Genomic DNA, 25,960 nt, shown 5'->3' on the forward strand with positions numbered 1-25,960 from the left:
TAAATAGAAGTGTTTTGTCATTCTGGCTGTCAGTTTGATATATTTTTATATTCTGATGTAGCTGTGGACTTTCATCTCTTAGACATCTGAAGTTTCCTGCTAATGCATATATACCTTTGCTCTTCAAATTTTTCCAGATCCGTCGTTCACAACACGCATCAGCTTTTGCACCAGCAAAGTACACAGTTGGTGTTCTCCAAATTAACTAAGGATTGATTTAAAAGAATTTTGATTAAAATCTTGTGTATTTTCATTATGCTTCAACCTATTTTGATTTAGCAGTTTAAGAGCTTTAGCTCGGTGCTTCTTTGATACTGTTTGGTGAACGTTGTTTTTTCATCGGAGAAATTTATAGAAAATGGTACCGCTCCATTTCATGTTCTCTGAGGTATGGGTCTACTGGATACACTATGTATTCTAAGAATTAGCAGCCTTTAAGCTCAACTGTCCCTTTCTGGTGCAAGTTCCTTCTGTATAGTTAATTTGATTAGGGTAAGGGCTGTTCCATTGGCAGCAGGAACGTCCCTTTCACGGTTGAGTATTTGAGTCTATGTGGCAGCGTTGGTTGTCTTCAGGTTGTGTTGGGGTTTTTCTGACTGTCTTGCACAAGTTTGCTGGGTACTGGTGCTGTCATAAAGTGAGGATATCCTAACGTGATTTTGGGGTTTTTTTAACGGTGCACTTGTGAATATTGCCTTACCTCTAGACTCTGCTACTGATGGAACATCTTTAAGTCTCACCCAGATAACTTCAAACTTTACCCACAACCTAAGTTGTTTTTTCAAAATCATTCTGTGTTGGGTTTGCGTGGCAAGGTTTTGGTAGCGGGGGGGCTACAGGGGTGGCTTCTGTGAGAAGCTGCTAGAAGCTTCCCCTGTGTCTGACAGAGCCAATGCCAGCCGGCTCTAAGACGGGCCCGCCACTGGCCAAGGCCAAGCCAATCAGCGCCTCTGTGATAGCATATTTAAGAAGAAGAAAAACACTTAGAGAGAGAGCTTTTGCAGCCGGAGAGAGGAGTGAGATGTAAGAAACTCTGCAGACACCAAGGTCAGTGCAGATGGAGGGGGAGGAGGAGCTCCAGGCGCCGGAGCAGAGATCCCCCTGCAGCCCGTGGTGAAGACCATGGTGAAGCAGGCTGTCCCCCTGCAGCCCATGGAGGAAGGATGAGGGGGTGTAGAGATTCCACCTGCAGCCCGTGGAGGACCCCATGCCGGAGCAGGTGGAGGCACCTGAAGGAGGCTGCGGCCCGTGGGAAGCCCACGCTGGAGCAAGTTCCAGGCCGGACCGGTGGACCCGTGAAGAGGGGAGCCCACGCCAGGGCAGGTTTGCTGGCAGGACTTGTGACCCCGTGGGGGATCCCACGCTGGAGCAGTTTGCTCCTGAAGGTCTGCACCCCGTGAGAGGGACTCCATGCTGGAGCAGGGGAACAATGAGAGGAGTCCTCCCCCTGAGGATGAAGAAGCAGCAGAAACACCGTGAGATGAACTGACCGTAACCCCCATTCCCCATCCCCCTGTGCTGCTGAGGGGGGAAAGGTTGAAGGCGGGAGTGAAGTCGAGCCCAGGAAGATGGGAGGGGTGGGGGGAAGTGTTTTAAGAGTTGATTTTATTTTCTCATTCCTCTACTCTGTTTTGCCTAGTAATAAATGAGATGAATTCCCTCTCTAAGTTTGGTCCGTTTTGCTCGTGATGATAATTAGTGAGTGATCTCTCCCTGTCCTTATCTCGACCTACAAGCATTTCGTTATGCCTTTTCTCCCCTGTCTAGTGAATGAGGGGAGTGAGAGAGCGGCTCTGGTGGGCACCTGGCCTCCAGCCAGGGTCAACCCACCACACATTCACACAACAGATTTGTTAAGGAATGAAAAAATGCGATTTCTGTTGTGTTATGAATGATGGATAAAGGAAGTAAAAATCACATGAACATAAGATGTTGTGTTCATAGTTTAATAAACCATTGGTTCTCTCTCTACCATTTTTGTGTGTGTGTGCGTAATGCTGCTAAAATGTTACGTAGTTACGTTATTAAAAACACGTCTTTTCAATAGATACAAGCAGGATCCTATTTCTAACTAATTTAACAGATTATCCTGCAGTTTATGTTGATATAAATCCCAAGTAGCCTGTCGGACCTACAGATCTGACTGCTTCCAGCAGTGCTAAAAGGAGTTGTGGTAGGGGAGGAGGGGGCGGCTCCAGCTGGAAAGAGCCAGAGGAGGTGGCCCCGTTCCTGGGGTGGCAGGGATGCTGTGGGTGCCCAAATGCCTGGCCCTGGGTGTTTTACTAACTGGCTGCTTCCCACGTTGCTTCATGTGGGACTTTCTGCGCATCCTACTGTGTGCTTTTAAAACTGTAGCATTTGAGGAAGGTCCAGGCGTTGCCCAGTTTTGCATCTCTGTGACAACTTCCTAACTTCGGGCTTTTCATCTGCCTCCTGTTCCTCAGAGCCGAAACCCAGAGTTCAGCTGCTGGGTCTCAAGGGTAGTGCCAGCCCCTCCACGGGATGCCGGGTACTTCCACCGTCTTTTAGTTTCTCATGTCCCTGAATTTCCATGTTTCCGTTTGCAGCACTGGTGCTGCCGGTTTTATGGTTTCTGGTTGCCTCCAGCCATAACGCTGTCTGTTATCCCGTTGCAGAGAAGCAAGCCGCTAGTTATGTGTGTCACCACAGGAGCCGTGTGGGTGCTCCGATTTCAGGCTGAACCTCTTTGTGTGTATGTGCTGGGCAAAGGAAAGTGATACAATTTTCACAGTGTTCCTAGACGTATTTACACTCAAGGAAGAAGGTCCAAGATAGTACATTCTGCTTTCAGGAGAAGCCTTTGGCATCCATCGGTAGTGCTGTAAATAAGTCATCAGCCTGCTGGAGTTGCTTCCTTTGATAAGAAACAGCAAAGAAACAAAGCAGAATTGCTCCTGCTCTTTTTAATCACTGGTCCTGATTATCATGAGACCACGCTCCCAAACTTCAGGAGGTGAGGCTACCTATCACTACCACGTGGCTTCCTGGCCAGGCTGGCCTTTCTCCTGATAAACCTGTTATTCTCAGTTGAAGAGCAGCTAGCTTCTTGTTGAAAGGGCAATTCTATTCAATAAAAGAGCACTTAATCCTTTCTCGTTTGCCTTCTACTATCGTTTAATCTTGGCAAAACAACAGAATGTTATAAAACTTCTGCTCAGTCTTTTTCGGCTCTGTGGTTTTTTTTCCTAGACTCAATGGAATATGCATTGCTGCTTTAGAATATGAAAATCAAACTATACTTACATATGATTTATTATCCCAAATGGAAGGATTGCATATATCTATAAGATAGAAATGTGGTTAAAAATAGGATGTAATTGAAGTAAATTAAGGGACAATAGTAGCCTTCAAACATATAAAGAGATGGTATGTTTTTCTTACTGTCAGTGTAAATGGTCTCTGGAGACCACCTTTTTACAGTGATTGTGCATGTCTAAGATTAAGCAAAGCTGTATGACCAGTGCTATCTCAGGAAGATGCTGAGTCATTAACTCATGTTTATTGCCTCTTGCCATCTTTAGATTATTGCAATTTATAGCTCAAAGGCCTTTTAGGTTGTTTATAAGTTAAAATTAGCTAAATTCTGCTGGATGCAAGTGATAAGTCACTCGGCATTTGTATATCATGGGACATAAGTTCCTAGTGATGATGCCAGGCAGCTTCTAAGATTTTTTTCTTTCTGTGCAAAGTCTAATTGTGGTACTTGTCCCTAGTTATACTGGATTACTGTATCCTCTGCTTTGCTAATTTTGCTAATTTGCTGTTTTGCTAACTGTATATGATCTTAAAGAATTTACTGAAGTTAGAGATAATATTATTTATTAGGTATACAGCATCCATTTCAATCAGACTACATTAAAATGTTTGTATATTATCCAGGGGTCTTTCAGTCACATTTGGTGATGACCCAGGAACTTGTTTAAGTTACACATGGTAAATGAACAGCCAGGTTAAGTAGCACATACAGACCGTAGTATTGAGCATATGAACAAAATTGGATATAATTTACCATGGATCAAAGACAGGTGCACTAGGAGAAACGATGACTGAAAAAAAAAAAACTTAGAAGAATCACATTTTAGCTTATTCTGTAGATTTTTTTCCTTTACCAGTCTTATCGCTGCTGGTAACAAATTCAATCCAGGCATTACTGGACTAAATGCTTATCGACTTAAGTGCAAGTCACATTTGCTTATATAAGCTAGTATTGTGTGGTTCCCACTCAGCGGGAAGTCAAACAATTTTTCCATGTACGTTCATTTTCTGAAGTGTTTATATCACTATTAGCGTCACAGTTAAACTTGGCCTTCCCATCATGCTCAAAGAGATTATGTTAAAACACCTCTGAATGTAAAATACTTAAGATTTCAGTACATTACAATTACCTGGGAATTCTTAAGCATTCCTATGAATTAGTTCAGTGGTATTAGAGTAAAATTCCCTATTCTATGTATTTTATTGTTTTTAGTTTAGAGTACAGTGTATAGCTCAGCCTATTTTGGTAAACACAGAGGCTTCATCAGGAAAAGAAATATTATAAATAAATCCTTTGATTATACTTCTTGTTGAATTTCTTTTAAATTGAGCTGCAAGGGGCTACATTCCCTTACACACTGATGCTACATTCCAATTTCAAAATCAGTCATCTAGACTTTTGTATATGTTTTCCCATCCACACTTTTTCACACATACATTTTGCATGTGGAAAAGTGGTATGTTAATTTACAGGGTAACCTAATGACAAGGTTGGTGTTTAGATTTCTGAACACTCAGAAGCAGTTTCACTTAAAATGGAAACCCTCTTATTTTTATGTGTCTTGATTTAAACTGAAGTGCATGGACAAAATTATTTCAAACAGAGATTTTGCCCGGAGAATCCGCAGTTTGCTCATATATGCGTATACACATATGCAATTGTCATTTTATATGCAAAGATCATAGAAGATGCCACTTGATTGTCGTAAATCAGCGATCCAAAAGACACCGGAATTGACTGGATTTGAGCAACGTGCAATACAAGATAGTCTTATTATCTGTAGAAGTTTTTGTTCGTAACTGCAAACCGACGTGTCTGCCTATCATATTGTTCAGCAGCTTTCCGCAAGGCTAAGCCGGGCTTTGATTTTGCACCTTGGTGTCAGCGTTCCTTACCTATTTTCAAATGTGACTGGCTTTCGCTGTCACAACATTAGCGTATGTGCCGGTACTCCGTTGTGTTTTATGTTTGTGTTCCCTTCCTAACTCAAATAAGCTTAAAGGGGAAAAAAAAGGTTAATGCTTAATATATTTTTCTCATATTAATATTGAAGGATAAACAAATAAAATATTTCAGCCTACGTAAGACTTTTGTATTTCTAATGGCAAAGTCTCAGAGTTAATTATCTGCAAATATCGCTAATTATCATAGTGTATTATTTTTTATTTCACTCATGGCAAAATGTAATATTTTAGGGCACAGTTGTTGGAACTAAAATGCTACCAAAAAATCTGTACCAAGCGACGCATGCATTCAAAGTGTAATGGTAAATGAACTTGAAGCAAGGGATAGAGAGTCAGGCTTGTACTCAAAAGATTGCTCACCAAAAAGTTGCATCATATTTATTTCAGAAAACTTAAACAACTTGCTCAGAGTGAAATGTACTTCAACTTTCCAGCCTAATAATTATTTTATAAATATCAGAAGTGCTGTGCACTTAATTCTTTAGCTGAAGGCATTATTTTCGGTTTCCGTACACCGCTTCGAGCTTGATCCATTTAATCATTTTAAAAGCTTATTTGGTGTAAATTGAATTTAACACTGTAGTTGCGAGGGTGTTATGTAAAAAGTCCGAAAGATTGTCTCGTAGCGTCGTGGCTGCTGGTACCAAGTGATGGAGCTTCCGAAGGGGAGCAGCCACCGCATCATCTTCAACTCTGCAGCACCCTCTCTTGACGCCATGCCGCAGTGCCGGGAGCTTCCCTCCCTCCATCCCTCCCATCCCTCCCTCCTCGGGAATCCATCAAAATACATAACAGAGAAATCCATAGCTCCGCTAGGTTTTACTTTTTAAAGATCTAGTTTATGTAGTAAAATCTCAATTTGCCGTATGTTTTGGGATTAGTTCTCCTTTTATTTTTATTTTTTTTCCCTTCCTACTGCCATTTTGGTCTATCAGCGGACCCAAATCAGAAAGCTTCAGTCATCTTAGTCTTTTTGTATTTTTTTTTTCCTTTGCTGCAGAGATCCTGAAGACTTTCCAAACTGCATATTTGGTGCTGTAGAAATGCAAATTGCCTGCTCTTTTGTAAACCTTTCAATTGTCAGACTGCTCTCTTTCAAAATAATAGAGGAGCCTGGAATCGCCCGTGCTAAAATTAAGAATTTATAACTGTATGGAACAGATGTTTTCATAAACATTTGCTATAATTAATTTCAACTAGGGGATTGAAGGAACAAAGCAGTTTTTCCCTCTTCAAAACTTTATTGCCTTTTCCCCATACAGCGAACTCAGAAATCTTTGCTTTAATATTGTTAATGAAACAAATCTACTCTTCTGTTTGGTTTTCATTGTGAAAAAGGAGAGCTTAATCTGAACAAGATACCGGCCTTTGGAACAATGGGCAGATACGCTGGATTTCAAACATCACGTGTAAAGGATTAAAATACAGAGCATAAGTCTTTAGGTGCTCGTTTCTGAGAGCACAACTCTGTGGTGTCAATTGTTAGAGAGTCCTACGTATTAGAATAAATTTTATCCGGATCAGTTTGATGAATATCTGTCTATCTGTGGAGTAAATAGTATGAAGGAATTTTATGTTTCAAGAGTTGTGAACCTTGATGTTACAAAAAGCAAAGGAGTCTCGTGGCATTATATATAGTTTTAATGCATAGTAAAATGCTTATTGTATGTTGATTACCCCTTTATACTCACAATAAAGGTCTGCAATCTGTTAAGCAATTTTTTTTTTTGTTTGCATTATATGAGGAACACATTTTGACTAAAATCATTCTTCCATATTTGTATTGTCACTAGTTTTGGGGGGGATATTGTTTGGAATGTACATAGTTTAGGACCAGAATTTGGTGTTCTTGTGAAGAAGAAAAAATATCCATGCATTATTGTTCTGGTTTTACTAGTTCCTGTATATTGTATAAATATCATTTCAGAAAAAAATGTTTAAAGTTTTAAAATAAGCACAGCTTAATTGTTTTACACCTGAAAGAACCAGTGCAGCTGCAAGGATTTTTTGAGCAAACTAGAATTCCTGACTGATCTGTCATCTATAAAGTGTGCAAAGAAAAATAGGTAGCTGTCATTAAAATTACATTTCAGCTTTCAATAACCATTTAATGAGTAGCGTAATTATATAAGTATGGTACCTCAAGTACTTCACTCAATAATTAAAAATAATCTCATCTTTAAAGTGAAAGCGCTATAATTATTATTTGACTTAACCAGGACCACTGTTATGATCTCCAGTGGCACCTCAGATTGTTCAAAGTGGTTTTGAAAGTATAAATTAAAATTGGATAAATCATTAAATTATTAAGCTTTAAATATGCTGAAAATGAATATAGCATGGAATTTGGAAGTCATGTTATAAGAATTGACAACCTTAGACTGCAAGCATTTATTTGTGTTAAAATTTTCCTTGTCTCTAATCATAAAACACTGCATTAATGATTGGGTGGTTTATATCAACCTGAACTTAAATTTTTCACAACTGTTAAATAAATTTTGGGTTTTAGCAACATTTTAACCTTTGATTAGAATACAAAGAAAATATTAAACAGAGTGCAAACTCGTCAGCAAAGAGATTTATCTCCATTTTGACACTTGTAAGCAGGGGAATGCATGGTTTGATTTCCTAAGTGGAATCACTTTTATTATGAATTCCTAAACTGCCAGCCATAAAACCCTTTCATAGCTGACACAGGATTGGTAAATCGGTTAGCACTATATAAATATACATCTGTGCCCACACATAGACATGCATATGTGTGTATACATACATACAGAAATATGGATATATGTAAAGACACTTCTTCGGTATCAAAACATACTTTGAAAAGAAAAAAAAAATCAGTTCAATTATTTTTAAAAGTAGGAGTATATCCATAGAGTAAGGGAATGTCACTCAAGATTCATGTCTTCATAGACTTGCAGCTAGCTATGATAGTATCCCACCCCTTCTCCATAAGAAGTCCTGTGCTGAATTCTTGCATCTCACAGAAAATGGCTGTTTTCAGAGAGGTAGTGAAGGAGATGAGTGAGAAATGTCTGATCCCTACATGGTTCTTCACGTGCTTTTGACTCTTGTTGAGCGCATGCTTAAGCGCAGACTGCTCACTGCACCTGGTGATGTATGTACAGATGATGTACCCAGAGCATCTTCCCGCTCTTGAACTGGGACTCTGAAATGCTCCCCAGTTTCTCCTTATTGCCTGAAGTGGAAACTGTGCACTGCACCTTGAAAAAGCTCTTCTTTGAGAGGAGATTATACTATCGGTATAACAGGCTGTTAAAAAAATAAAAACGTAAAAATAGTGTGTGTATTTAAATTTGGCTTCTCCTTGTTACAATTTCTAAACATGTTTTTTAGATAATCTTCAGAAAGTGTGTTTGGCATCCTCTTTATTCTGGGTTCATCTATTTTATGCTATGTCCGTAATCTCAAACATGTTCTTAAAAGACAAGTTTCTGCAGGTGAAAGCCTGTATGTTCTCGATGAATCTAGTACCCTAGTAAATGTACAATTTACCCATCCTTCTCCTTGCATCTCTGAAATCTAAAGAAGCCAGCACTTCAAATGTTCTTTTTTGACTGTTTAGTAAAAGCGTTGATTTCAAGTTATGCAAATTCTCTTGAAAGAGCCTCCGGCAGTGTCCAGTAGTACCAGGTCTCAGCTACCCAAGTCCCAGCTTCCTTTAGCCCTCAGTCTCCATCCACAAGAACAGCCTTAACTAAAATAGGGCAAGAGAATGGAATTCTTTCAGGAGAAAGCATTCATTCCAAGGAAAGGAAGTTTCTCCAATTGAAGCAGCAGCAAGAAAGATACCCAGATGATTTTCAGTCCCTTTGGAAGCGTGCTGCCTTGTTTTATTATTGTATTAAAAGCAGTGACTGCTTTAGTGCTGAAAGCTGGATACCTTAGCTGTACTTATTTTGATACTGATGCTTGTTATGGTACTGGTTGTTTCCCTTCTCTTTCCTCTGAAACAGTGATAAGATTTATTTTACCTTCTCCTCCCTCCCCCCAGCTGTTGCATTTGAAGTTTAGAAACCTTTTCAGGAGGTGTGGGGCAGGGTTGGCAGAGCATCCTCTGTTTCTTCAACAGAGCCCTTGTTCCTGTTTTTGAGTGTCAGAAAGGATCTAAAGATTAGGATAATACTGAATCAATTAGGATTTTTAAAGGAGACCACAAATTCTATGGCCAGCATCATGAATCTTATATTCATAACTGTTGAGTATACATCCTTATTTTACCTAGTCCGATCCAGTTCTGGTAGCTGCGGGTAATGATACGATGCAGCAGCAAAAGTGGCTCTCAAAAAATAACAAACAAACCAACAATAACTTGTATGAATATGAGGTTCATTAACAATGGGTGTACAATTAAGAATGCGGAAGTGTTGTTTTCGGAGAGAGTGCTTCAGAATGAAGCAAGCTACACTTTTGAGTAGTTTGTGAAGGACGGCTAGCTGCAGGGGTGGCCTTCCCCACACGCGGCGGATGTAGCGGACCCAGCATCCCACCAAATGTTCTTTGTGGGATCCTGATGAAAGAACAACTTTTATCACCAAGATTCTGGTTTTCTTTGCAGAGTCCTGTTGACTCTTCAAGTAGGACAAATGGTTTACTTGAAAGATGATAAAGGCTTTGCATTTTTTTGAGATATTCTTAAACCTTATACTTCAGAAAGGAGGAAGATCATGTTGCCATTCTTGAAGAGTCCCAAAAGATATTTTTCAGCATATGAGCTTAGCACTGTGAATGAGTTTTCTTTTTCAGTCTGACTAGTGCGATAGGTGAACGCTTAGGAATTGTCAAAGTATAAATAAAGTGCAGTAGTGCAGTCAGGATGTATTTTGATGTACTGTGTCCCTATAAACTATTGCCCAGTATCACTGCACCTAGCCGTACGGCTTTAAAAGAGACTGAACGTAGTTCAGTCATTTCTCTGAATGCTCAGGATCAGGTGCGGAGATGGGTAATAGATGAAAAAGAGTATTACTTATAATTGTCCTAATATGGGAGACTATTTTCCAAGATACAAGAAAAAACGGAACAGATGGTTATTAATAACGGGAGGGTCAGCTCCTGGATGAAATATCTGGTGTTGTAAATTTAGTTAAATTTAGTAAACAAAAAGCAGATTGATTAAGTAGGATTTCCATTTTCAAAATAAATTGAGAGCGCTAATTAGTGAAATCAACTGGACTGAGTGATTTTAGACTAAAATGTAATAGAGGTTTGGGATTTATTTTAGACAAAGGTGCAAAAGTTAATAAAAAAATGCATTGCGAATTAGATGAGAAAAAACACTTTGAAAGGAACTTCTGTGCCAAAGTGAATGATTAGGTATTTTTTAAGGAATAAGCAAAGATCCTGAAAGAAACAGAAAATGCTCTGCAGAAATGATCTGCAAAGAAGGCCCCCTCCTGGCTATCAGAAAGTGTGGGGTTATAGTGACAGTTAGCAAAAGTTAAGTTGAATTAGATTATAAGAAAGGAATTTAAATTAGCAAGAAAACATTACTTGACTATGTAAAGCAGCTTTCTGGGGAAGAAAACTAGAACCGTTGTGCAGTGCAAATGGACAAATGATATAAATATCCATATCCAGATATGGTCCAAACCGGAAAAGTTTAAATTTTCAGTAAAACCAGAATTACAGACAAAGGCCTGAAAATAAATAAATAAAATAAAAGGGAGTGTTGGGTAGATATTATAAATTAGCACATCCAGTAAAGATTGAAGCATCTGACTTGCAGAGTAACTGTCTTTCCAGCATACTGACAAATACATGGAACAATTTCTTTAGTCTTTTAGTTCATGGCTGATAGCATATATTTGAAGGAGGGGAAATGTACCTGTACTTAGATTAAGAGAAAAAAAAGTGATATCAAAGCAGCTATATAGGTTGACTAGTATCTGTGCAGGGCTTTAGAAAAGCTTTTAAGGAAGAAGTAAGAGAGAAAAGAAAAGGAAATGGCATAATTTTTAGTGCAATTTTTTTGTTAAATGGGGGATTGTGCCCAACTAACCTGCTGGCCTTTCAAAAAAACATTAAAGAAATACGTTAAGTCTAGATAGACCTCAGTAAACCATCTGATGTTGTGCCATGGGAGATGTTATGAAATAGAAAGGATGGTGTTTAGTGAAGTATAGTAATTATAAGATGAATAGAAAAATGCAGATTTTAATGAAAGAATTATTTTTGGTGAAGTTCTTCGTTTATGGTGGAACTGATCTTATCCAATATTTTCATTCATTGTCTTGTCACAAAGTGGGAGACTGCACTGATGGACTTTTATGAAGAAATAATATTAGAAGGTAGTATCCAGTGCAAGCACAAATAGAGTATTCAGGTAGGACTGGTCCTTTCTGAGGAAAAGAGGACTAAAACTAGCATGAAATAGTATGAAATACAGTATTGTGGTAGCAATAATTTTTACTGTAAACTGCAAACTTCCTTTTGTAAATACAAATGGAGAGTAAACACGTAGGAGTGTTGGTTAAGGATGGCCGTGAAACTGCAGGATGGTGTGGTGTGACGATAGACTCTATTAAGCAAGATTTTTTTTTGATAGAAAAAGAATCCAAAAAATCAACCGATTAAACTTTTTGTATGCACTCTACAACTCCTGTCCCTTCTTTTCCATCTACAAGAAGAACTGATTTAAACAAAGCAGGGAATAGGGAACCTCATTTAGGAAAAAGACTGAAAGAACTTGATTTCAGTAAGCAGAACAGAGGACATAAAGGTGCACGATGCTGTCTGTAAACGAATTAAGGAAATACAGAAGGACACAGAAGAATTACCAAGCTAAATGACAGGCTGGGCAAGAATAAATAGTAAAAAACAGGGCATGAATAAATTTTCTTTGAAAAATAGATTATTCTTTCTGGTTTTTTAACAGTCCTTCAACAGAAGTAGTTATTACAGAGAGGAAGGTTTCCTTGTAATACTTGGTTTCTGTGAATGAATGTCACTGTTCTATGTATAAACAGCCTACAGGATGTAAAACAAGATGTTTTGCAAACATGTTACTTAGGTAGTTTCAGAGAAGCTTTGAACTTGTGCTATTACAAAAAAATATCTGGTATCATACAGTCAACTCAAAATTTTTCACAAAATAGATGAACTTTTACATGTTTTGACAATGTTAGTAAAATCAAACTCACCTATTTATATGGTATACCTCTGTAACCTTATACTAGTAAAATTGTCTTTAATAAGTCAGGAAGAACCTCAGTCAAAACTTTAAGTGAAATTAAATCTGAGATTTTCAGAACATTCAGGCTCCAAATTGAAGGTGGAGAGTAGTTGTCTCTCTTGCCAGCTGTAAGAATTTGAAGGGGTAAAGTTGACACTTGTCTATGTAAGTTTTGTTTTAAACTGCAGTTACCATGTATGGTAAAATGAATTGCAATTCTCATAACTGTTGTGTTCTTTATTATCAGGGTTTGTCTATAACAAAGATGTTTTATTTTTGTATTAGGAGGATCAAATGAAAATGGAAGCACGCACCACACCTCAGATTCTGATGGAACGTTTCTTTCTTACAGGTTTGTAATTTTTTATATTTATCTTCTAATTTTAAGAAGTTTGAATATCATGAGCAGCATAATCTATTTAAAGCAAAAGAACAGGTTCATATATTTTAAGACTATTGTACAGTCTAACTTGCAATAGTCACTAAACTAAAAGACAAGAAGGATTTAATTGAGAAATTATCTGAAAAGTTGTTTTCTGGATTATTATTTTTTTGAGAAAGCTGTTCAAAATGCTTAACTAATGAAAGTACAGGATGTTTGTAAGCCTAAATATTTTTAAGGTTGTTTTTTGTTATTTTTCCTCCAAAGTATGCAATAAAGTAGAAATTCTCACCTAAACTCATAGCAGCTAAGCTAAATGTTGAAATATTTAACTCGCCGGGGATCACCTTTCTGATCTTCTCCAAAGTAACCAGATCTATGGACCATATAGAACTCTATTTGTTCATTATTTCAGGTCAAAAACTAAAGCCAGGATTTGTTAAATTTGAGGTTTTCTGACAGGAAAATAATATTTCAATTCCTTTGGTGGTAAACACCAGTTAAAGAAACATGATGCCGAGCAACTTTTTGCAGCGCTGTGTCACTGAGCTCGAGTCTTGCTTGGGTACATACCAGAGGCTGTCTTGGACTTGAAAGCACAGAAGGGTAATCAGCAGATGTGTGGTTTCATCTTTGAGCCAGCAAAATACTGCCTCTGCTACAAATGCTAAATCTTTGTCCTTGTGACTGGTAAATTCATAGTAAGATCTGTGCTAAGCAGAATGACTGCATCTGATTTTGATGCTTAAGTATGGTAAAATAAAACAAGCTTACCAAGGGATTATTTTGGATTCATTTATTGAACTATGGTGGATGGCATGTTTTTCATTTTTTGTTTGTAGTCTACTGGAATCTGTACTTCAAAGAGGTGTAGGCAGGCAGGGAAGGAGGAACCTGCCTGTTTGCCTTGTCCTGGTTGCAGCCGGCTGGGTGAGGAATATCACACCATCCTGCAGGCAGGGAGCTGTGCTGGGCATGAGGAGCCTTCATGTGTGGGGTGATGGGGAGGGACACAACACCTGGAGAACCTGCTGCAGGCTGGAGACTGAGAAACTGCTGAGGAGAGCAGGGAGCAAACACCCTGGTCTTCAGGATGTTGAAAAGAAGGACTTTTCCTAAGGACCTAGAGGGAACAGCAAAGAGTTTGTTGCGATTCAGACACCCAGAGGAAGCTTCTGGACTGAGAGCAAGGTTGGAGAAAAAGGTGTACCTGCAGGGACATGGTGGGACAGGGCAGGTTTGATTTACAAATCCTTCCATTTTCCTGTGTTCTACTAAGTTTGCTCTAATGAAACCTACTTTGTGATGATACAAAACCCTTCGACGGTAGCTAGCGTGTTCACTTTGAGAAAAATATGTTAGCAGATCCATTTCAGGGTTCCGCCTGACTCAATTTCTTATTGTATTTGTGTTCTCTAATGCATGCAACAGACTATCTAAATTAAAAGAAGGGCTCAAAAATACCACCCAGAATAATCTTCATGTTTTTTAGGTGAGAAGCATATGTAGATACAGAGACCATGAAGCAGTCTCTGAAATATAGGCAAGATAGGATTTAGCCGGATCAGCAAAAGGAACGAGTTGAGAGCTTCCTCTGCCATTAATTCCAGGACACTTGTACCTGAAAGTCATTAACTCAAGAGCTCGAGCTGTTGTACCTGCCAAGGTAAAACTTGAAGAAGCAGTAAGCTCCAGCTCGGCTCTGGTTCCACGGGGCTGTAAGCTGTGGGGCTGGGGTCCAACCCTGTCGTCCTGTCCCTTCTTCACTCATCCAGTGGCACTCATCGCTCAGTGAACTAGCCCAGCCTAAACTGTAATGAATCCTCAGCCATCTTTAATTCTCCACAAATAAGAGGAGATTAAAGCTGGCCTTTGTATGTCCATATTCCTTAGTCCAAAGTTCATATAAAAAAATATGATGTTGGCTACGTCTTCCACTGAATAATAGTGTTCTGTCAGAGAGGATTACAGCCCAACTTACAAAACTGAAGTTAATTAATATTTTAAAAGTGGTCCCATATACCACTGCCAGATTATTGTTATAATTAGAGACAAGATGATAAAGCAAGATAGTACCGTATATATATATATGTGTCTGTGTGTGTATGCATGTATATATATAAAAGAAACCTCTGACTTTTAATAGTTGGCAAGCTAGCACTGTTATTAAGTAGTATTACAGTGTTTAAGGTGTGAAATGAATATTTTCTGCTCAGTGGCAAGTAACTCCCATCATATGATGAGACTGGCTGTAAATTTGCTAGTTTGGTTGAATATTGTGTTGATAGTTACAGTTCTGTGCTGCATGTTAAGCAAAAATGAGCAGCTAATACTTTAGGAAAGATGAAAAGTGAATCCTAAACTACCTTGACAGGTAACAATAGTAAATGGTTGTTATATCTTTAAGGACTCGTTAGAGATTTGGACTTACTTTAGGATACTGTCAATGAATATTGTTTCGGTAAGTTAGTAATCTGGTAAAACCGATGATAGTCTTGTTTACCCAATGTGTTTCAATCTATTGTGTTTAAAAAAGACTGGCTAGTGAATTTTTGCCCTAAAAGAGGCAAAGGCATCTTTGGATCACGGTAGATGTCATGCTGGCAGAAGGCTAATACATGCAAAATTCTACTGGAAACTTTTACTGAAACAAAAGCTAGCTGCTTCATGGTAGCAGTCTCTTTACAATTTATTTAGGAGAAGAGGCAACTCCAAATGCTTAAAAATATTTGAATGTGAATGTGTTTTGCTATTAAAGTGCTCTTAAGAGTATATTGTTTTTACCACAATTTAAAAAAAAAACCCATGGAGGGGGGTTGTTACTCGATTACAACACTTTTTATTTTAAAGGACAATTTTACACTATGCACTACAAGACTCTGAGTGTGTGTGCATGTATTAATAAAGGATGTCAAATCATTATCCCTTGATATATTTGTAATTCTCCAGAACTATTTGTATGGTTTTATTTTTAATATGATGGTGTCACCATAGAGTTTGCGGGTCTTGCTTGTGTTGATCACGGCACAGATTTAATGCTGCTTATGTTCACATAGTGAGCATTTCCCTTTAGGTGATAAAGTTTGTAAGTAATGTAAGTGAAAAGCACATGTGACTGGCACATATTTCTAAATATTCTGTGAGTTTGTGAATGTGTCCTGTCAGGTCACAGAGAATTTTCTAGTTGGTCTTCAGGCTCTGATGGAAGAAGAAGCTTTACTAATAGAAATTATAAAAATTATTTCCTAGAACCATGTCATCAAAATTCAAAGTTAACTATTAGAAAAATTCGAACAAGGATTTAGATATGTAGTAGCTCTCATCTTTAAAACATAAGAAACTTGAGGAAAATATTTGTGCTCCACTATTATTTTACTGCTTTGGTTAAAGCCTTTTCTGGATGTGCAAATTGGCTGGACTTCACCAAAAGGAAAAGAGAAATAGATGTGGGTCTGTAGTTTCAGTATCTGCAATGCAGTGGCACTGGAAAGTAGGAATACTGTCTTTCTCCTGCCTTCCCAAGGGCAGCTGACCTTCTCCTCGCCAAAGAGGTGAACCCCTTGCCAGCACATATGACTACAGACTATTACATTAATCTGTTTAGCCTCAGTACCAGCTGCTTGCATGTTTTTAATTATCTTATTAGATGGTATAACAGTGACCTATGAAATAAAATGAAGGTGAGTATTTTTTAACTTTATTTTACAGGCTATTTTTCTAAATATATTTTAATGACCTAATTATGACTTTTAGGGAGAGCCATTGATGCAGACATTCAATTTGGCTGATAGAATCTAACATCTCAAGGACACTTATTTTCTTCCAAGGTGGATTCAAACATTAATACTGCTTCTAATAAATATATAGCCTAGAAAAAGCTCACTTTTCATACTTGTGTTGTTAACTTACTTTATGATTCAGAGACCCATGACTACTATGCTGGATAATTTCTTAATACATCTCTGCACTTGTATATAAGTTTAATTTCTACCCCATGTGTCAAGATAAAGTTCTTTCGTGTGTGCCTTAAACTCCATGACAAGTGATGATTGCTCAAAGTCGCGGGTAATGTAGACAATGTATATTCTTCCTTCTGCTGATATTTCAAACAAGCAGAAGATCTAGTATAAGAAAGACTTTCGTATTCCGTTTTCTTCCCCTGACTTCTTACAGATTCTGCTTACCAGATGTTTTCTTTCTTACTGCAAAAAGGCAATGTGGTCCTGCTGGCTGAGGCATGTTTCTTGTGTGCCAGCCAACAACCGCAGGACTGATACTGAGCATACAGAAGAAAGACGGCAAGGGGTGCAAGCTGTTCCTCCCTATTTCTACCCCCTTCCAAAAAATGGATAGGGAAACTAGTTTAATTCCTGTTTGACCTACGGCTTTTCTTGGCAACTGAGCCCAAAATGGCCACATAGCCTTTGTCTTTATATGTTAAACATAGTGCAAAGATGTGAGCAACTTACGTACCTCCACCTTGTGGAAAACTCTTGATTTAATCTGTTAGGAAGCAGCCCGTTCCCATCTACACAAGCCTATTTACCCTTGTTCATACACAGGTGGTGTTTCTTTATCATTTTAAGCCACCCCGTGCAATTCTAACCTGTTTTTCCTAACTTTGTCAGCTATGTGTCCGCATGTAATAAAGACCTGTAAAGAACAAGCTTGTTTCTATTGGGATTTTCTAATATTTTGAGATGCAAATATTTGGGAATAGAAGGTGAAGCAGTGAAGTGGCACTGCACCTCTACTCTGTAAGGAGCATTCCCAGTGCTTGCATCCTTCCTCTCTTTCCACAAGGAAGCAGTAAAGCTGGCATCCATGTTTGCTGTGTCTAGAACCATTTGCTAGACATCATCCTGGTTGGTGCCATTTATGTGCAAAGACACCTTTTCAGTACAAGTTAATTTTGTATGGGAGCCTAGAAACTCTCTCCTTGAATTGTGTGATTCTTCTGAAAGATTACATGCTTATAATCTTCCTCTGCATATGGTAATCTATGCCAGTACTCTCATTTTGTGCCTGTTTGTGAAAAAGTTAGCAATTTCGTCTTGCAAATCTCGTATTTCCAGCAAGAGAAGGTGACTGCACTGATCACAGGTTTCCTCCAGCAGTTTTGTTCTCCAAATCCCAAAAGATCACTGTCACACCTACTGAGAGCTTAGAAGATTTCTGTTTTTCTCTGAATTCTTTCAAAATTACTTCCCTTTTTTTTCCTGTGTAAGAACCCTTATAGAATTTCCACCTCCATCTTGTCAAAACTTCTTTTATTGACTTCTTCCTTCCAGAGCTGATCCACTCAGCGCTCCTTGTTTAGGGTCCTAAGGAATTTGTGAAGGATGTCATAAGACAAGAATAAGTTGTTATTGAGGAACTGAAACCCTAATCGCAATACACTTTTTCTAAGATCTAAAATTTCAACAGATATAAATTGTGGATTTTTTTTTAACTTTTACTGTGAAAATTATGTTACTTTCTAAAGAGGCAGAAGCAGTAATATAGGCTTGCTTTCTGTTTGTATGCAGTATGATCACTTAGAAAATAGGGGAAAGCAAATTTAACAAATATTCCTTACAGCCTGAGATAGTCCGAACAGAGAATAAGAAAGGATTGATTACTAGCATCTTTTATTGGCAGAATGCTTCTTGACAGATTGGTAGCAAAAAGGAAAAAGTACATGAAGAGAGGTCATAGAAGGGAGAATAGTAGTTTAGAAAGTGAAAAATTTTGTTTACTCTTGATTTGTTCTCTTGTACGTGAAAATTAGCATGTATACCACTGACGCCATATTCAGCAGTTGTCATAGTTTCCCTTACTAATGTTTTATGTGTTTATCATTATGGATTTCCTTTATTTTTCCACACTCAATAATTATCTTTGAATGATCATGGTAGTTGGGAGAGGTGACTGAGGACTGAAGAGAAGCAAATGTCACTCCTATCTTCAAGAAAGTTAAGAAGGACAACCCACAGAACTACAGGCCAGTCAGTCTCACCTTGATCCCTGGGAAGGTTATGAAACAGCTAATCCTGGGAACTGTTTCCAAGCACACGAAGGACACGAAGGTTCATTGGGAGTAGTCAACATGGCTTCACCAAGTGGAAGTCATGCTTGACCAACTTCATAACCTTCCACTGTGAAATGACTGGCCTGGTAGATGAGGGGAGGGCAGTGGATGTTGTCAACCTGGACTTCAGGAAGGCCTTTGACACTGTCTGCCATAAGATCCTGATAGACAAGCTGTTGGTGTATGGGCTGGATAAGCAGACAGCGAGGTGGGTTGAAAAATGGCTCAGAGGGTTGTGAGTGATCAGTGGCACGCAATCTAGACAGCTGGTAACTAGTGATGTACCCCAGGTGTCAATACTAGGTCCGGTTGTGTTTAACATTTTCATTAATGATTTTGATGATGGGGCAGAGTGTGCCCTCAGCAAGTTTGCAGGTAGCACAAAACTGAGAGACGGCTGATGCACCAGATGGGTGTGCTGCCATCCAGAGAGACCTTGACAGACTGGAGAAACGGGCTGACAGGAACCTTATGAAGTACAATGAGGAGAACTGCAAAGCCCTGTACCTGAGGAGGAAGAACCCCAGGCACCAATATATGCTGCGGTCTGGAAAGCAGTTTGGCAGAAAAGGACCTGGGGGTCCTGGTGGACATCAAGCTGAACATGAGCCAGCAGTGCACCCTTGCAGCAAAGAAGGCTAATAGTATCCGGAGGTATATTAGGAGGAGTGTTACCACCAGGTCAGGGTAGGTGATCCTTCCCCTCTACTCCACACCTGGATTACTGTGTCCAGTTCTGGGCTCCCCAGTACATGAGGGATATGGAGCTGCTGGAGTGAGTCCAGGGAAGGGCCACAAAGATGACGAAGGGACTGGTGTACCTCTCCTATGAGGAAAGGCTGAGGGCGGGGGAAGAGAAGACTCAGGGCGGATCTTATCAAAGTCCATAGATATCTGAACAGAGGGTACAAAGGAGACGGAGCCAGGCTCTTTTCAGTGGTGCCCAATGACAAAACCAGAAGCAATGGGCGCAAACTGAAACACAGGAGGCTCCGTCTGAGCATCAGGAAACACTTTTTCACTGTGAGGCTGACTGAGCACTGGCGCAGGATGCCCAGAGAGGTTGTGGCATCGCTCTTTTTGGAGGTATTCAAAAGCCATCTGGATAACTGGCTGTAGGTGGCCATGCTTGAGCAAGGGGGTTGGACCAGAAGACCTGCAGAGGTCTTGTCCAACCTCAACTATTCTGTGATTCTGTAAACTCTATTATTCCAAATCCTTAAAATGGAATTAGTTTGTTCTGAATCATAAGGAGGAAACGCCTGTGGCAAGAGCAGAAGAAAGAAAGTCTGTATGAGTGAAAAACATAATTTTCTAAGCAAAGATTCAGTGCTAGGCTGAATAGCATAAGCAGCATAGCATTTGACATCAGGAATGTCAGGTTAGAAAAATTTCAGAAGGATTTTGTTCTTTCTTTTTTTTAAAAAAAATGACTGTTTTCCTTTATTGTAAGCACCATTAGTCATTTAGTAAACTTGACAAAAAAAGAAAGAAACCCAACAGAATTACTCTCATGATTTTCATTTTGGCCCCAAAACCTTTCGTGATTCTTCCTTCTAACACCGCATCTAGCAATAATGAAATATATATTAAAAGTTCTGAAGGTCAGTCAGTCTAAGGTCTAAGTAATGCAATGAACTTCTTCATTGTCATTCATTTAAAACTCAGAACTCATATCACCTTTGCAGGAACATCACTAACACTGACAGGTGAATGGCACCATGTTTTTCTTGGTGCTAAAGTATACCTTTTAAGATCTTAAACATATTGGCATTAGCTTCTAGTGGTGAGATGTGTGGTGACATAAGAGCAAGAACGTCTGCCACAGAACTGGGAGTGAGTTGTTGGCTGAGTTTAGCTGCAAGAGAACCTGGAGAGGATCAGTTCTTTGCTCAGGACTAGATCAGTGCCATCAGTGGGATTTTAAATGGGAGAGTTGTGTACTACACCTTTGTAACAGAACTACTGAAGATTAAGCTAGATATCGTGATTTTCCTATGCTCTGTTCAAAATACACCTGGTGAGTGATTTCATTTTGGGTTTTAAAAAAAATGAAAACGCCATGACCTAGAACCGTATGTAAAACTTGAATGCCAGGCAGCAGGTTTGAGGAATTACAGTTTTTAATCCAAAGAAGCTTGAAGACAAAACCTGCCTCAAAGTAATGCACCATTGAAATAAATGTAAAGAGCAAAGACTTGCTTTTAGTAAGACTACATGTTTTTTAATTATGGTAATAAAACCTAATCAGTTCAAGAGATTAGAGTTATATCATGAAATCACTCATTTTCTTATGTCATTGCATGCAAAATTGATGGATTTACAAAGTTAAGATGGAATTAACAATTTTTACTGGAATTTTGTGTTTGTCACCCTGCACACCATAAAATCATCCAGGGTTTGAAATCAGGTACATAATTTTAAATATTGTCATGACTACGCCAGTTCTAGACCTGTTCTAGCTAGTCAGGTGTGACTACAGAAACATTTGGGGGCATATTCTTGCCAAAAGTATCTCCAGTCTTTTGGTTACATCCATTTTCTTAGTCTGATGATTTGTAGATCTGTAGCTTTTAACTTCTGTTATGAGCTACAGGAAGCTCTAACTTTTCTCTTCCTTATAGAAGGCATGTCTGTTCGTATAACAAGGCTGCCTGGATGTGAACGCACAAAATTCACAGAGCTCTGGTTAGCTGTTGGTGTGAATTAGCAGAAGGGAAATACAGCAGATCTGATGGTGGAAACACCAGTTAGACGGAAGCAACAGATACAGTCTCTCTGCAGCCTGCATCATGACTAAAAAGGTGGAGGGAAATAACATTAAACGTTTAAAAGTTTACCGGTTGGCTCTCCCTCACTGCGTGTTTGTATCTCTGCCGTTGCTATAGAGGAGGATTAGCCACCTTGCCCAGGGAACTCTAGTCTGGACAACAGGAAAGTAAATGTTCTGCCTGTACGTGCAAAGGATTTCAAGGTGCTGGGGGGGGATTCAAACTAGAAAATCTTGACTCTGCAAGTGTCAAATCAGTTACAGTACAAAAATGAAAACAATTGAACAAAATATCTAAATTTTGTTTCACCATTCTGTAAATGTGCGCATAAAAGAAGTAGAGGAGAATGAGCTGATGAAATTTTGACTTCGAAATGACAGTAACAAGAATTCTTCTACGAAAGCTGAACAATTACAGGGTTGACAGTGAGGTGTTCTCCCATGGCCAAACCTGGCTCTTCAGCTGACAACCACCAAGGCGAAGTGGACAATTTGGAGTATGGAGAAATGTATCTTGGATCCAGTGCTCTTACGAGAGGTGCTGGCCTTATTTCAGTTCCCCAGACTGTACTACGCACACACCAGTAGATAAAGACCATAGATAGCTAATAACCTGAAGTTTTTGCTGGAATATTTACGTTAAGAAAGTGATTTTGCCTTTCTTCACTCAAACCTTTTTAACTGTATGTCAGCCAAAAGAGGATGAAACCTGAACTGGTTTAGAAAAATCTGGCCTTTGAATGTTGAGCCTCCCAGCAGCGCAGCCATGCATATCCACACTTACATGGCTGTTAACTCTGCCTCATATCCTGAGGCAGGAGTTCGAGAAACAGAGGAAAATACATATATTTTCCAAGCAGATTGATAAGCCTTCACATTAAGGCTGTCAAGTGGATTTTCAGGGTAGCAAATAAAAATCCGTGTGTTTCAGAAGTGGTTTTGTTTTAGAAACTTACTGCTTATTACTTGTTAGTACCTTTCAATTGTTTTTTCACCCTGTTTTTATAGAATTAACTCTGTTTTCATTACATTCCTGGCTGTTACCTCACTTTTTTTCTCAAATGTTCATTTTATGGCATAATAAATAATACAAACTATGCATGTTTCTTGGATTTATACAGTACATTTGAAAAGAACTGTTGCCTCTATTTAAATATAGATACTGCATTCACTTATTGATGTTCCTATCAATAAAGACCTCATATTGCCAAACATATGACACAATAATTCAAGAATTTGTTTTCTTTCTGACGGCCTGTTCAGTAGCCTGTTGCTTCACTGGATGCCTCTGGGGAGCTGATTTTGGGTCTCAACATTTTAAAAAACACATTCTGAAGATTAACAAAAAACACTATGAAAAGTGAAATCGGCTTTTCTGGGAGCATGCACACCATTTTGTTTTAGATGATTTTGCCAATACTAACAGCACTGCTCAAGAGTTTTCTTTGGATCTCTATGAGACTATCCATTTTATCCTTCAATATTGGTCTAGAGGGTAGAATAAGCTCGAGATTTAGATTGAAATCTCAAATATGTATGCAAATGTTCACACCTTTCAATAGTATTGCAGTGTTCTTTCATGAATTGAGAAATAGTCAAATAGTCCTTGTTATCTAAATGTTGTTGTAAATATTGAATTGGTCTTGCTTCATCATGGACACAAAAAAAAGGGATTTCAAAACTTGGCATAAAATATTTTAAAAATGCATGAAACAAAACAACTATACCCACTGTCTAATGACCTGATAGATACTGGTTTCTTTGTTATCTGCAGTTTCAACTGCAAGTGAAATAATTATGGACAGCAACATTTACCTGGTAGGTCTGAGCCCCTGCAGTCCCAGAGCTGAATCTTTGCCCCTTTTCAGTGGCAGAGATTGTAATTTGATGTGGCTATTTGCATTTTGACATTTCTGTGGGTTTCAGCATCTTCCACAGAGTTCAATGTTGTCTGAACATCGTTGTACAAAAATGCTTCTTACACTAGCTTTAAACTTTGGAAGGATCTGCATTTGTATACATCAGCAGCTTTATCCTGTAAATAGGTAAATGCAGAAGTTAACTGGCTGTGCTGTACTACTCTTCCTCAAATGTATTTCTTCCTCTTCTGAATAGAGTGTTTATTTTGTGATGAGCTTAGGTGGGCTACAGTTGCATTCTTCTGCATATCTATGCTCAATGCATTCATTTTGCCGTTATGCTGCAGATCAAAATTTAGCAGCGGAGCCAGAGGCTGATGTTCCGCTGCTGGCTATCAGTGGAAGAAAATCTTTGCTACCTCTCCCCAACACGACCACAGCTCAGTGTTGCCTCAGTAAAACTCTAGGAACTACTGTTTGAATTCCAGAATTATTTTCCAGATGTCTTGTTACATTATTGGTGTCACTCATTCTTAAAGAGTTGCTTGTTCCTTTATAGCTGTGCCATAGTGACGTTCCAGTGTCTTTTACTAAGATGTTAGACCTCAGGGATTTAAATATGTTTTCAAAAATGGTATTTAAGTGCACGTAAAATTTTGCTTTCCGATGTAACGTCCTGCTCATTGTGCTCCCTTCCTAACAGTGTGTCATCAGAGAGATACATTTCTCACCCAAGTCTTTGGACTTTTATCTCTGAAAATCTAATGTTTGTAACTGTGTTAACAAGCATCGGATCCACAAAACACGTCCTGTTGGAAAGAAAGAGAAGAATAAATATACTTACATATGGTTTGCTAGGAGATCAACCTCATTCCTTATAAGCAAGAAAGTGTGTGTATTAGAGCAGACCCCAGTGTAAAATTCTTTTGCAGATTCAAGCTCTTGTAGTTATGACATAAATGCATCCATGTTCCAAAAGATGAAAAGGAACAGATCAGAACTAAGAACAAACCTTGCAGAATGAATCTGCAACCTTCACCCCTTCCACTGATTTGCTTGCTTTTGCATTCATACGTAGAGCACTTTTCCCACTTCTAAGTAATGCAACTGTCCCTAACTTATGCCAATAAATATTTTACATTGGATGGTTACTGCATAGACACAGCATGTGAAATTACGTTTCTTAAAGAAACATTAATCCAATTACTTTTTCCTGTTGCAAGCTTTATATTATGAAAACTTTATAATATGTACAATAGTATATCAGACAGGATATTTAAATAAGAATATGAAACAAAAAATATGTGCAAAATAACCAGGAAACATTAACATTGTCGTGTACAACCTAAAGGTGGTATTAATACATGATTATGCATTTAATTTTCTAGCTTTATTAAAAACAATTGCATGTGCTTATTCATAGTTTAAGTGGTTCCAATTGGCTCTTGAAGTCTTTCACTTCAGTGAAGCAAATGGGATGTGGTAGACTTGAGTTCCAATCTCCATTGCTCGTTTCGCTTTGACCAATGAGTTTTCTGCAAGCCCGGGTTAACAAGGCTCATAGATACTAGTTTACAGAGTAGGGCTATATAATTTTAAAAAATATCCCTTTAGAATTGATAGCTTGTTGATATTACACAGTGTTACATTATTGAAACAGTCTCTAGAAATGTAAGGCTTAATTTATTAGCCTTCATTCAAAATATTTGAGAAATGAATTAGTGAATGTTGTTCAGAAAGATTTTGGATATCATTCAGCTCTACTAAAACTGAAGTAGATTCCAGCTTCCAAATCTTTTTTTTTTTTTTTCTCAGTTGTTCATAACTTTTCTTTTTAGTGATCCCAGCAGCCAAGGGGGGATGCGGAGGAGATATGATCTTGCCAAATTTCTTTTGGCTGTTTTAAATGTAATTTTGTTCAAAACGTGTTTGGAATTGCATTACAAATTAAAAAAAAAAAAGTCAAAGCATAGTATCTGCACTAATACAATTTAAGAAGTGTTGAAATTACTTTCTTACTGTGTAGCAATCACTCCCAGCAGTTGGTGAAAACAATAACCTGAAGAGTTTCTTTCCTCTCTGTTCTTTCTATTCACAGTTACGCTGGTTGAAACCTTTTGCTAACTCAGCTGACATACCGGCATTTTCAAAGACGTTGTGGGAATGTCATCCACTTGCAGAACAATGTGAATAGCTTCAGAGTCTGACCTGTTGTGTGCACAGGGGAATGTGTCACTCTTGATGCATCACTACCTTAGGGAGGCAGCTTGGCAGGAGTTATAATGGCCAACGATGCTACAAAATTTACAGTGTCAAACAAAGAATATTATACATGATAGAAACAGGAGGGTTATTTAGATAGGCATAATATACTGTAGTTACTGAAGTATAAATGACTGTGAAAGAAAGGGCCAGATTTTTCTCAAGCTGTGTCTGC

The 25,960-nt window shown here is 38.5% G+C and overlaps 1 protein-coding gene across 6 annotated transcripts in view; it reads left to right on the forward strand.

Moving 5' to 3' along the window:
• The window catches only part of TBC1D5 (TBC1 domain family member 5), a 322,168-nt gene that overhangs the window by 145,826 nt on the left and 150,382 nt on the right, over positions 1 to 25,960 (forward strand). For all 6 annotated transcript variants that reach the window (XM_054815649.1, XM_054815645.1, XM_054815643.1 and 3 more), the window contains one exon: positions 12,728 to 12,794. In XM_054815649.1, coding sequence (XP_054671624.1) covers positions 12,728 to 12,794 — 67 coding nt within the window. The remainder of the gene's footprint in view (positions 1 to 12,727; positions 12,795 to 25,960) is intronic.

The sequence above is a fragment of the Grus americana genome, chromosome 2 (assembly GCF_028858705.1).
Source record: "Grus americana isolate bGruAme1 chromosome 2, bGruAme1.mat, whole genome shotgun sequence".
NCBI lineage: Eukaryota > Metazoa > Chordata > Aves > Gruiformes > Gruidae > Grus > Grus americana.